Raw genomic sequence first — 13236 nt, forward strand, 5'->3', positions numbered from 1 at the left:
CTCTATATTGAGTCTCATTGTCTCAGATGCGTAAAACTTTACCTATTTTAACTAACAGCAACACGATTGTAATAAAAATAAATATCTTATCGTGCTCAGTATCTGCAGATACTCTGTGACTGCAACAGCCCTTGTTTTGACTGAGCCATTTGATTTTCAGGAAAATGTTGACACTTGTAACTGTCATTTTAAACACAGGGTTTGCTCCACTGGTTCCTTTGCCTCAGGCCCCTGCACTACTGCCTGGTAGGCAAAGTAATCCATTCATGTACCTGTAGTATGTTTGTAATCTGCCAACAAAACAATCCCCAAAATGAGGTAGGCCAGACAAAATACACTGACTGTTACCAGCAGTACTTAAGTTTTACTTAAAAGCTTTATTATTGATGACATTTCTGTTGATTGGTGCCAAACGGGCAGTTAAGAACATCTTGAAAGAAAAGTGTTATTTTCAGTGATATTTAAATAATTAGTTAAATTTATGTTAATGTTAGAGCACATTGTAGACACAAAATCTGTTGAGTTTCTGTTTATCTTGAAATTTGTGTGAGGCTGATCCACACATTTGAGTTAAATGCCTGGACTAATGGTGGGAGTATAAAGCAGCAGAAAATGAAAATGCTCAAGTAAAGCACAAGTACCTCAACATCGTACAGTACATGATAAAATGTACCTGCTTTCCACCACTGGTCATATAGTCAAGTAGTGAATTGTAGTGGCAACACTGTAGATCAGTCACACCTACTTTGGCAGCACGTGCGGAAACAAATACAAGTGTACATGAGGAGCTGGAGGACGGCTTTCAGCCAATCATTATGCAACATTATGCAAAGCACAGGATGTCCTAATATCAAAACATAATAACCTGAATTCACATCCAATAATTTTATCATGTTATTATTTACAGTACAAAATAAACAGGTAATACACAGCTACAATTTACAGCATCATCATATATAAGAATTTTGGTCACATACATGTATGTGTACATGAGTACAGTTTGAACCCAGTGAACCCACCAATGGTATCTTATGTAATTGAAAAAAACAAAAACAAACATATGTAACAAAAAACCCCTCAGAATTGAATCTCCAGGCTTTATTATACGCCACATATACTCTTGATGTCAAATGCTTTCATTTTATTTGAATGTTTAAGCCCAGACTGTGAGAGAAACTAAATATATTGCAAACATTGCTCCTGTCTAGTAGAGAACCCTTGCTTTGCTAAACTCTCGCGAGATTTGTGCGCGTTGTTTCTTCGTTGTGAACCTTGTACAAACTAATTATGTTTATAAGGTAACAACGCCGTGGGTAAAATGTGGCTTATGGGTTTAACCACAAAAACACTTGGTCAGGGTAAGGGAAAGATCATGGTTTGGATTAAAATGATTACTCTCGTGAGCTCGATCCCGGATTTGGGGTTCCCTTCTAGACATGACTCCAAAAATATTCCACATCCGAACTCTCGCGCTGCGCTTTTGTAACCAAATCTCGCGAGATGACTCACTGTTGTTGGCATCTAATATACCGTGTGTCTTTACCAGACCAGTTGAGCCGAGGGAAGCAGCAGACGGGATGGGGCTGCTGTTTGTCGGTGTCGTCTCCCTTCGGAACCGAGTCCGGACGGTTCGGATGTGGAGCCGTGATTTATCCACTATTTCAGGCACTTTTCGCAGCAGAGCTGCACTCGCGGCGGTACGGTGACGTTGTTCTTGTTGTTGTTATGCAAACTCTCTTATAAGGTCCTCTCTTAACAACAAATGCATGCAAACTTGTTTTGTAAGTTACCTGCAGGTGTGTTGGATAACCGTGAGTTGCAGGAGTTTTAGCGCTGTATAGCTTTATTCTGGTTTATTATTAGGTCTGTGGTAGGAAAGAACACAGTGTTCCTGTGTAGTTCAGCCTGCAGAGACCCCAAACCTCTAAACAAACTGCAGCATGTTTATGTACCATTGCTCTGTTGTTTGCATTCTCACGAGATGTCCGTGTGATAATGTTCAGTTTATAATTCCGTTTCCTCAGTTTCATAATGTTTGGTTTGAAGGGGGCGTGTCTCACTTACTGTGGTGTTCAGTCTCATTCATTCAGTTGCATTTAGTTTTTAAAATATGTTAAGCATGCAGATGAGTTATTGAAAAGCAATGAATATAAAAAGTATTCAACTTTTTGAATGGTTGATTTCGTATGAAATAAGAGGCCAGGCATGTTCACTGGTTGAGATGAGGTATTACACTTTGCAGACCTGCGTCAGTGGACTTAATGCTTTACTGTTCAAGTAGCACAATCCAACCAGAGACTGTGAAGTTTTGCCTGATCATTTCCATATAAAAAGCCGCAATTCAACACTATATTTGAATGAAAAGTATTTGAGATACAGAATATTGTTGATATTATATGAGGAATAATTTCAATCACGGATTGATGCCTGTTCCAATGAAACAAAATATGTAATAATTGAGTTTTATTTTAACAGTACCCCTGAAATTTACAACTCTTGTCAGATTCTTTTTCTTGTGGTGAGTTTTGTAGGGTTGCAACAACATTTTTTTCATTATCAATTAATGAATGGTAAATAAAGCCTAATCTATACATAATATTAGCGGTCGATATTGTGTTTTTCTAGATATATTGATATTGATGGCAGAGATTGTGAAGTAGAAAACTGCAGTGATACGTCTTCATTGCCAGCTACTACATAACAGTTTCTCAATTCAAGATTAATTTAGATTTGATGTGTTTTTATTCATAGTTAATATTAAAAGATACGTTTTATTTACTTCGATAATACATTTATTGTTCAACAATAACATGTTTTTACTAAGAAAGAAACAAAATGTTTGTTTATGTTGTAGGTTTCTGTAAAAAAAAAAAGCACAGTATTGTTATATTTTTATTTTTTTCAGTTATCAGTAATGGTATTTGCTGAATTTGTGTTGCAACCTTATATTATATAATAATTCTGAATCTGTATTTAATTTGCACTTGTTAGAGCTTGACAAATACTAGGTTTTTGGGACTGATGCCAAACCATTATTAGGGAGTTAAAAATATAAATATCAATATACAGCCAATTATGAAAAGGATAAAATTAACATAAAATGCTACCAGTAATAATTATTATTTTTAAAAATCCTCATTATGTTCTGTATAAAAACGTTTTCATATTGGACAACATATACGCTGATATGGATGTGGCTGTGATAGGCCAGTATTGATGTGGTGATATATCAGTCTGACTTGAAACAAGTGACAGATTTGTAGTAACAACCATGTGAGCCTTATAGCAACTGTTCAGTGTCAAGTATAAGTGGGTTATCTGCACCAGTGCTGTAATGACTTAAAGAAATTATGTTACCTGGGACACATTCCAGTACTCCCAGGTCATAATGAGATTTCAGTAATCCTGTAAATAATGTTGTTTTGGGTTGTTTGGGAAAAAAAACATGGAGCAGGAAAGACTTAATACACTGACATGAAAGCTCTTCTACATGAATGATTCATTCAGTAACAGCTGTAGATATCCTGGCACTGGGTCAAATTTCATTCTGCATTGCCTGGCTACCATTTTGTAATACGTATATTCCATATAGCATGTTGAATTAATCCTCTCTGCTCTATATTTATTTTCCACAGGTTTTTTAAATGCCTTTTCACTGTTAACATATTCATCACAGTGTATCTTTATTTCAGAAGACATCGCTGATTCAGAGGAGATGTGGAGGACAATATCAACATAGATTTCCACTTGCCCGGTCACTCAGCTCAAACAAACCACCAAGAGGTAATGCACCTCATAATGCACTACGTAATGTAGCACATTAAATGAGCACACACAGCAACCTAAATCTTTTCAGGGTTAATGTGAGCCTTGGGCACTTAATCCTTTTGTTCTGTGTGTTTACTGTTGAATGGCTTTAGGTTTTGAAAAGTTTTTCCCAAAGAGTGGTGTCAACAAATCTGCAGAAGGTGAGGAAGGCTTGAGTCATCATCACAAGCAGCTTTTGTACATCTTCTGCATCTCAGTGCTTCTGCAGTATATGACTGATTTCCTGTTGCTTTTCAGATGAAAATACCAAAGAGCAAGAATCTCTTGTGAGGGAAGAGCGGGGCACAAACGACGAGGATGACGAAAGACAGAGAAAAAGACGAAAAAAGGAAGAATCACACTGGTGGACACGCTTTCAGGTGCAAATCAGTTGAATTCAGCTTATTATTGTATTTCATTCACTGTACAAAAACACTAATAATGTGGAATATAGTTAGTAAAATGCTGATATTTGAAATCTCTAAATGTAAAATCTTGCCTGATATTATATAACCATATAGTTCAAGATGAGGATGAGTTTGTTTTCTTTCCCCTGTAAAATGTTGCTTTCATTACATATTACATCTGTGTCACATTTCTTAATGAGTGAATTTGATCAATTAATGGATTAGTTGATAGATTCTCGTCCAAGATGTTTCTTTATGTAATGTATTAATGTAAAAATAATATAAGCTTTCAAATGCTGAAATGGATATTTTCCTTAAAACCTATAGTACCACAGAAGTCAGAACCGAGGGTGAAAAGAGTGGCTTGTTTTTCAGGGGTGTGCTGACACTGCCACTGTTATAATCAGTCTTTGTTCTCTCTCTCTCTTTTTTTATCTAACAGAATGAATTTCCTTGGGATGAAAAAGCAGTTCGGAACCTTGCAATTGGTGCAGCAGGCATGACTTCGGCTTTTTTGTACTTTAACTTCCGAGAGACGGGGGTCCAGATCTCCTGGAAGGACTTTGTGCATTACTACTTGAGCAGAGGCTTGGTAAGAGGCTTGGAAGTGTGTGTCTTCAAATTTATTTGGATGCTTATTTTTATTTTCTGCATTTTTGTGTTTGCAACAATGTGAATAAAATGGTTATTGTGCTCTCTGCACAGGTGGATCACCTGGAGGTTGTCAATAAACAATATGTCAAAGTAATTCCCGCCCATGGAGTGAACACAGCAGAAGTGGTTAGTTCCATGAAAATGCTGTTATGTCTTCTTGCTTTTCGTATAATGTAGATCTTTCTGTTAGTCAGTCCTAGTTTCTACTGGTGATATAGTTTTACTGTGTTCATGGCATCCCTAAAAACTGGTAGGCCTGAAATTAAATGAATACACAACACACATGTATGCTAGAAATTAGAGTGAGTCCATGTTACTTTTGCTGAAGACCACTGTGACTACACATGGAAATGACAGCATTATGGTAAATTTTTAAATTAAGTTTAACAGTAACACAAGAAGACTCAACGCTCTCTTACTAGGTTTCTTCTCCAAAATCCATCCAAATTCTATGCTTGTAAATGGATTTTGAGTAAAGATTACTTTGTCAAACTACAATTTCTGAACTTTCATACTCAAAAGTTTGCTAATATTAGCCACTGAAACTAACAATGGTGCAACATATTGCTCTATATTTTCATTTGTAAGAGGAAGAATTTATTTATTCCTTATTTCTAATTTCTTATTTTAAAAGTTACACAGTCTTGTTATGAACTTTAAAGCGTTCAGATTTTTTTTTTGAAGTGGGGTTGTTTGAGGTTCTTATCCATAGTCAGTGTGTTACCTACAGTAGATGGTGGTCGACATGCCCCCAGTTTGGAAAGCAGCAAGAGTGCAGTTGTGTGAAGCTAAGCAGTGTACTGCTATGGACAGGGTCATCAGCAACATGTATTTTAGCCACTTAATAAGCATCCACCTAAAAAAAATTCAACTTCATTTGAAGTGTATGATGTATTTAGAATATTTTCACCCCATTAACTTGCCAACAGATAGCTTTTTCCAATGAGGAACTGCTGTTATACAAGGCAAATATCACTCTCTACAAAGCCACCAGATTCCTTCAGCAAAAATCAGTAATTTTACCTCACAGAATATGACAGTTACCGGCCTTCTGCTGCCTGTGTGACTTTGGTGATAACCCTTTAAATCACAGATGTCTCACAGTAACACAAGCAAACTAACCAACAGGACAGAACAATATTTGTAAAGTAAAGTGGTAGAAATGTTCTCTACTCCGTCTTGTGGGCATGTTGACCACCATCTACTGTAGATAATACACTGACTATGGATAACTACATTCAACCCTACTTTAAATAACATGAACTATAGCTTTTAAGGATTTATGCATATATACTGTATACTGCATGTTTTCTGTTATCTGTATATTTCAGAGCTATTTGTGGTTCAACATCGGCAGCGTTGACTCTTTTGAGCACAACCTGGAGATGGCCCAGAATGAAATGGGTCTGGACTCCACACAGAAAATACCTGTATTCTACAGCACTGAAAGTGATGGGTGAGACCTTCATCTGATGAGCAACTGAAACCTGAATATTGAAGTGACTTTTTAAGCATATTGAATTTGCTCATGTTGATTCTAATCGTCCTTTTTCCCCTCACAGAACACTCCTTTTCAGCGTACTCCCAACCTTACTTCTGGTTGGGTTTTTACTATTTGCCACACGGCAGGGACCAATGGCAGGAGGTCGTGGAGGTCGGGGTCGAGGAAACCCCTTCAGCATGAGTGAATCCAAAGCCAAGATAATAAAAGACAACATCAGTGTTAGATTCAAGGATGTTGCAGGCTGTGAGGAGGCCAAACTGGAGATTTTGGAGTTTGTCAACTTCTTGAAGAACCCGCGGCAGTACCAGGACCTAGGAGCAAAGATCCCAAAGGTGTGCCGGGGGTGATGGGAAAATTTCAATTAATGGAATTTCTTCTTCTTAGGAAGAATATGGACTGAAAATTTATTTTTAAAGTGTGGAATTTCTCCACCTGGTTAAGTATTCCTTGAGTCATTAGTATTGATAATTACGTAACACCTTTGTTTTCAGGGTGCAGTGTTATCGGGTCCTCCGGGCACTGGCAAGACGTTGCTTGCTAAGGCGACGGCAGGAGAGGCTAATGTCCCCTTCATCACCGTCAACGGCTCAGAGTTCCAGGAAATGTTTGTTGGTGTGGGGCCAGCCAGGGTCAGTACTGGGCTAAATACCTCTTGACTCTGCCAGGGAGTCTGGAGCTGAATGATGAGTCACAAGCAGTGCATGCTCATCTGTAAACACAATAATTTAAATTATATGTTGCTCTCTGTAATTGAATGTTAACCCTTTAGGAAATGCAGCTAAATTGTGATTTCTCTTTGCTCTGTCTTTTATAAGATAAGGGATATGTTTGCCACAGCTCGAAAAAATGCCCCCTGCATCCTTTTTATCGATGAGATCGATGCAGTCGGCAGGAAGAGAGGCAGAGGGAACTTTGGCAACCAGAGCGAGCAGGAAAACACTCTCAACCAGTTGCTTGTGGAAATGGATGGTACGCATTCATGTCATTTCCTTCATTCCTGGTCTAATATTTCAGAAGAGCTTTCAATGCTATTTTTTTTTCTATCATTGCAGGGTTCAACAGTAGCACTAACGTGGTTGTTTTAGCTGGCACCAATCGACCTGATATCCTGGATCCAGCTTTGATGAGGCCAGGACGCTTTGATAGACATATACACATAGGTGAGTTATAGCAGCTGTCTGAGGTCAGCCTCACTTGCTTTATAATTTCCTGCTCTCACGTTGATACCTGAAAACAGGTTTCAATTCATGACAGTTATCTTCTATGCATACTACTACTATATCACTTCAGTACTGCCAAATCTGTTGGCATTTATAAATTTGATAGATACACTTTAAATTTCCCTTCATTAGTCAATGATTGCTTACAAAAACAAAAACACAATCACTAATAACTAACAAGAAACATATTGTCCATACAGCAACAACAGCGACACTATATCGTATTTATTGGGCAGAAATGAGCTGCTACTCACTGGTAGTGGGCAGTGCCAAAAAAAAGACTGATGTATGTACTGTATGTAAGATGCATGTATGTGTCACCATGCAACAAATACAATTCAGTGGCACTAATGTGCATGCAGACACAGATTTAACTTTATGTTTTTTTTTGCTCCACCACACCAACACTTACATCTTACTGTATGGTTTCCACAGAAATTAGCCTCCAGCCTATTAGATTTGCTTCTGTTCTTTTTTGTGCCTGTTCACTTTTATGTCATTAAAAGGCGTGTATTGCATACTGTGTGCTTTCATCTGTGCGGTTAACACGGTTGATCTTTTTCTGTCTGCTAAAATCTAATTTGCTTTATGCCAGCAGTGCTGGGCAATGGTGGGCCTGGCAGTTTTCTCTCTGACAAAGAAAACTGGGTCAAAATGAGAGAGCTGGCTTTCAATAAAAGAAGGATTAGATAACTGGAGGCCAACATGAGGGATGGGACACACCACTCCTCTCTGTGCTGTTGATTTTCTCTGTTCTCTTTTCTTTAGTCTTTCTGTTGCTACATTTACAGTAGCGGTCAGATAATGTTGCTTAAAAACAGTCACATCACTAATTAGTGATGAAACAAGTCATCTAACTATCTAAATACTGATCAACCATTATGTCCTTCATTTTAAGGAAAAACAATGCATGAATAATTAGTTGTGCTAAGGTCTTTCAGTGCTTAATAAATGCCTAACAACTCTAGTCTAATGGATCAAGTGGGTCCTTCAAATGCCCCTTCACACCTTTTTGACTATCTTTGTGTCACTTTCAGCTGACAGTTTAAGAACAAATCTTCAGATATAAGCTCCAGAAGAGGGTTGTACATTTTGTGCATTTTCCTTAACCGTAAGCTGAAAATGCTAACGATTGAATAATCACTTAATTGTTAATAATTAATAATTAATAAGATACAACACTTTTTTTTCTCATTGTCATTTTTTTCTCCTTTTAAGTTTACGTGTCCTTATTCAACAAAGGACAACAAACAAAACTCCACTAGAAAAAACAAAAGAATGTCAAATGAGGTGTGATTACTGCCATTTCTAGACTATTAATTAATGCATTTTAAAATGTCATACTTTACTATCTAGTTTGATGTACAGCTCTATAAAATCTAAAATTTGACTCTGTTGCTGACATCTCTCTATGCTGCCATAGTTTGACTTGAATTAATCTTAAGTGTATAAACAACCTCGGTCTCCACACCTGTATTGCAGGTGTTGAATGAGCTTCTGTAAAGTTTATAAATGTGACGTCCTCATGAAGTGCAAATTCAACACATTAAAGATGAAACAAATTCCTGACGATTCGTATTACCATTTCAAATTTTAATTATTGCTAAAACTGCGTTTGTTCACTGCGGTTTGAAAAGCTTACAGTAAATTCTGCCCAGCAATAAAGAAAGTTTCCAAGATGCAGGTGCAGCAGTGACGTGGGTTTGTTTTGCATCAGTGAAAACATCATGAAGGACATAATGCCATTTCAAATTCTTGAGAGGATTCCAATATACAACTCGGTGAAATCTTTTCGGTTTGTGTATTAGTACTTTTTTTTGATAATTTTAGTACATTTTAACAATACCAATATAATACGGGTAATTGTGACACACTGATGTGTTTTAAACACAATGACAAAGTTGGATACATTATCTTTAACACCTGAGTTTCCTGTAGCAGTTGGTAAAAATAGTGTTCACTAACATTATCATGTGATGACGTTACTTCTGCAAAAACATTTATTTTAATCCTATTTTGCTCTCTGCTTGTCATTATTTTGTTTTTTAAAAAAGCAGCATAAAATTCGTTCTATGTTGTTGTGTTTTTTCTACAGGCCCACCAGATATTAAAGGCAGGGCATCCATCTTTAAGGTGCATTTAAGACCCCTGAAGTTGGACTCCAGTATAGAAGTAGAGGCTTTAGCCAGGAAGCTAGCTGCATTAACCCCAGGTTTTACTGGTAAGAACAAGAGATACATGCTCATATTCACATGTGTGTGCATAGCTCAGTCTTTGGATTGATCTAAAAGGATCACACAGTTTGTTTGCTGAATCCGTTGCTGTATTTTTTCACACCACAGTCTAACTGTTTATTGTGTGTCTCAGGGGCTGACATCGCTAATGTGTGCAATGAAGCCGCTCTAATAGCTGCACGTCACCTCAACCAACACATCAGCACTAAGCACTTTGAGCAGGCAGTGGAGAGAGTTATTGGAGGTAAGTTAACAACCATGTTTGTGAACTGAAAATCATCACAATACTCACGGGATGACTATTGGAAGGCTACACACCTTAATCAAGTTTGCTGTTAGTAAAAACAAAGATTCATTTCTGTCACACTGCAGTTTGGTAAGACTTTTCCTCTTGCTCTCAGGTCTGGAGAAAAAAACTCAGGTACTGCAGCTTCCAGAGAAAACTACTGTGGCATATCATGAGGCTGGACATGCTGTGGTTGGCTGGTTCCTAGAGCATGCAGACCCCCTACTAAAGGTATTCAGACCACTTCCCTTCTCTTTCTGCTTGTCTACCTGAAGTCTTCTGCAGCCTGTGCAGCCCATGTCTTCTTTCACAATCAGTAAGTTTTCACCAAATGACTGTATTGATCATTGGATTGATTCTAATGTTCTCCCTCAGGTGTCCATTGTTCCCAGAGGGAAAGGTTTGGGGTATGCACAGTATCTGCCTAAGGAACAGTACCTGTACACTCAGGAGCAGCTGTTTGACAGAATGTGCATGATGCTGGGGGGTCGAGTGGCTGAGCAGGTTTTCTTTCGTCGAATCACCACCGGGGCGCAGGATGACCTCAGGAAAGTCACACAGTCTGCCTACGCACAGGTATTAACCACATTTAGCACAATTAGAGGTCGTATAAAAGAAAAGGTTGATTTGAAGTGAAGCAGTTTATTATGTGACTTACAGTTGCCATTTCTCCTTATGTTTCAGGTTGTGCAGTTTGGAATGAACGATGCGGTGGGTCAGGTGTCCTTTGACCTCCCGCAGAAGGGTGACATAGTAACTGAAAAACCCTTCAGTGAACCCACAGCACAGCTTATAGACCAGGAGGTGCGCTTGCTTATAGATACTGCCTTCCAGCGAACACTGCAGCTTATCACAGAGAAGAAAGAAATGGTGGAGAAGGTGAGAACAATTGCCACTGTCTAAAGAATGATTATAAAAACAAAAAAGGAAGTATAGTCACATAATACATCGGATAACAAAACAATTTTATCTAATCTGAATACTTGTGGATTACCTCAAAATTAAACACTGTAAATGTTGCACCTTATGCTAAAAAATAGATGCAACCACAACAATCTGAGCTCCACAAATATTACTTTTTATCTTTAAACATCTCAAAACAATTTTAGTGCAAAAAAAATGCATTTTGCATGTTCAGGGTTCTACATCTTGTGGGATGCTGTTTCCTTTGTGTAAGTTTTATTAATGCATTTTTTTAATCAAGAGCCACATGGAGGACTTTAGTCTTGAAACACAAGTGAAGCACTTACCCAAAAATTCCATCTTACATTTTCAGTGTAAATAAAAGGAATAAAATGATTAACATTATCCATGAATCATGAGTAAAAAACAAATACATGCCAACCGGAGAGGAGTAGCCTTAGTCAGATGTGCTTTTCATAAGTTACTAGAGCATTGCTTATCATAAAAATATATAATAAAAATGTAATCAAGTTAATGACAATGTAACTAAAATCTAATTCCACATTTCCCAAATGTAATGTGGACTGATTATAGTAATCTGTTACTACCCAACCCTGCTAACAGCTTTTGGTGGTTTGCTTAATGTCGTCTGTTTTCTTGTCAGTATATTTATTTAGGTCCTCTTTAGTTTCCTGGACAGCTTCTAGGAGTTTATTTAGAGACACGTCTGCTTCCTTTTGCCCGTCTGCACTGTTTGTTTCCAACAGGAGTGAAGCATGACGTTTGAGCTGCAGTTTTACTTCTTTTTAGGGTTTTTTCTGTTCACAACTATTCAAATGTCTCACTGTCTTGTATGTAAATTAAAGCTACACAGAAATACAGCAGGATAAAGGCAGTTGCCAAGGCATAATACCGAGAGCTCACAAACATATGTCCACGCTCCTTGGTTTCATCTGGAAGTCTCTTGTGGTTTGCTTAAAATAGCATTTTCAAAAAACTGGTTGGAATGATTGTGAGGGAAATGGCCAGCATCATTTACCCAAAGTTAAACCACTAGTTGTGATATTATAACTGTAATTATTTAAAAATTAATAATTAGATGTTTTAAGTTTGAAAGAAAATCTGTTCTTGAAGTGATTAGAAATATCACATAATATATTTATTTTTGACGGAGTTGTGATTATCATTAAAGTACTTAAAATCTTTACTGTTATGTCATGTGTTGCAGGTGGCAAAACGTCTTCTGGAAAAGGAGATTCTAGACAAGGCTGACATGTTGGAGCTGCTAGGAGCTCGTCCATTTCAAGAGAAGTCAACATATGAGGAGTTTGTTGAAGGGCTGGGGGAATTTGAGGAAGACACGTCTCTACCTGTAGGGCTGAAGGACTGGAACAAGAACAAAGGGAATGAAAAACACCCGCAAACTAGGCAAAACAAATCAGCGCTTTACCTGTAGGAGGACGTGCAGCGTCGAGGCTGATATTCCACAGGATTCAGCGAAATATTTCTGAAGTACAACATTGTCTTGTCCAGACTGCAGCCTGCTGTCAGAGATCTGGAAAAAATCATCTCACAGACAGTGATGTGGCACAGGTCTTAAATGGCAGAGTTTATGCAATTTTCTTTTTTTTTTAATTGTAGTTTTTATATTCCAGCAGGAATTAGAAAAAAACATTCTTCATGTTAATGTAAGGGCAAATTTAAGGCCTTTAAGCTAAGGCTTCTGTAAAGAATGTAGTTTATGGCTTACATTTCACTGGAGGTGCCTTTTACACTCTTCTTCCAACGCTCTGATGGAGTCTCACAGTCCTACATAATAACCTGTAGTCATGGTGAGGAAAGTTAATGAGCTCAAGTTACAAAAAAAAAAAAAACAGAAATCAAATGAGATATGCTTTTTAAAATTCAGGATTACATGACATCATGTGACATTACTTGTGGTGTGTATCTGTCAGTTACACACTGTGCTGGTGTCGTTACTGTAATAATATGAATTAGATTTTATTGTGAGGAAATGTGAAACTCCCCAGTGTTCAAAAATGAGTACCGCAGTCTAAATAGCAAGTTGGAGCCATAGACGGTATATTAAACAGGTTGAAGCCCTATTTAATATACAATCCATAGTTGAAGCGGCTTGTTTCCCCTGTGCCCTCTGCTCCCCAGACTTGAAGGTTGTAGGTCACTGAACCTACACAAGCGCAAGATAAGCTCAACATTATAC

The 13236-nt window shown here is 37.7% G+C and overlaps 1 protein-coding gene across 1 annotated transcript; it reads left to right on the plus strand.

The window, feature by feature from the left end:
- Positions 1 to 1519: 1519 nt before the first annotated feature.
- Positions 1520 to 12943, plus strand: LOC146332996 (mitochondrial inner membrane m-AAA protease component AFG3L1-like). The gene is made up of 17 exons (XM_084718237.1): positions 1520 to 1697; positions 3693 to 3783; positions 3921 to 3968; positions 4066 to 4187; positions 4657 to 4806; positions 4920 to 4994; positions 6200 to 6324; positions 6431 to 6704; positions 6864 to 7001; positions 7188 to 7341; positions 7425 to 7532; positions 9688 to 9813; positions 9960 to 10070; positions 10228 to 10343; positions 10488 to 10688; positions 10797 to 10991; positions 12244 to 12943. Exons 1-17 carry the CDS (start codon positions 1578 to 1580, stop codon positions 12469 to 12471), a joined length of 2382 nt encoding a protein of 793 aa, XP_084574363.1. The 5' UTR covers positions 1520 to 1577; the 3' UTR covers positions 12472 to 12943.
- The last annotated feature ends 293 nt before the right edge of the window (positions 12944 to 13236 follow it).

The sequence above is a fragment of the Lutjanus erythropterus genome, chromosome 1 (genome assembly GCF_056507025.1).
Source record: "Lutjanus erythropterus isolate fLutEry1 chromosome 1, fLutEry1.hap2, whole genome shotgun sequence".
NCBI lineage: Eukaryota > Metazoa > Chordata > Actinopteri > Lutjaniformes > Lutjanidae > Lutjanus > Lutjanus erythropterus.

Excerpts from the sequence above, each read along its gene's own strand:
- LOC146332996 (XM_084718237.1), top strand. The coding sequence starts at position 1,578 with ATGGGGCTGCTGTTTGTCGGTGTCGTCTCCCTTCGGAACCGAGTCCGG. Across the intron at positions 4,188-4,656 it reads ACTGGTGGACACGCTTTCAG|AATGAATTTCCTTGGGATGA; the intron begins GTGCAAATCAGT and ends TTTATCTAACAG. Across the intron at positions 10,689-10,796 it reads CACAGTCTGCCTACGCACAG|GTTGTGCAGTTTGGAATGAA; the intron begins GTATTAACCACA and ends CTTATGTTTCAG.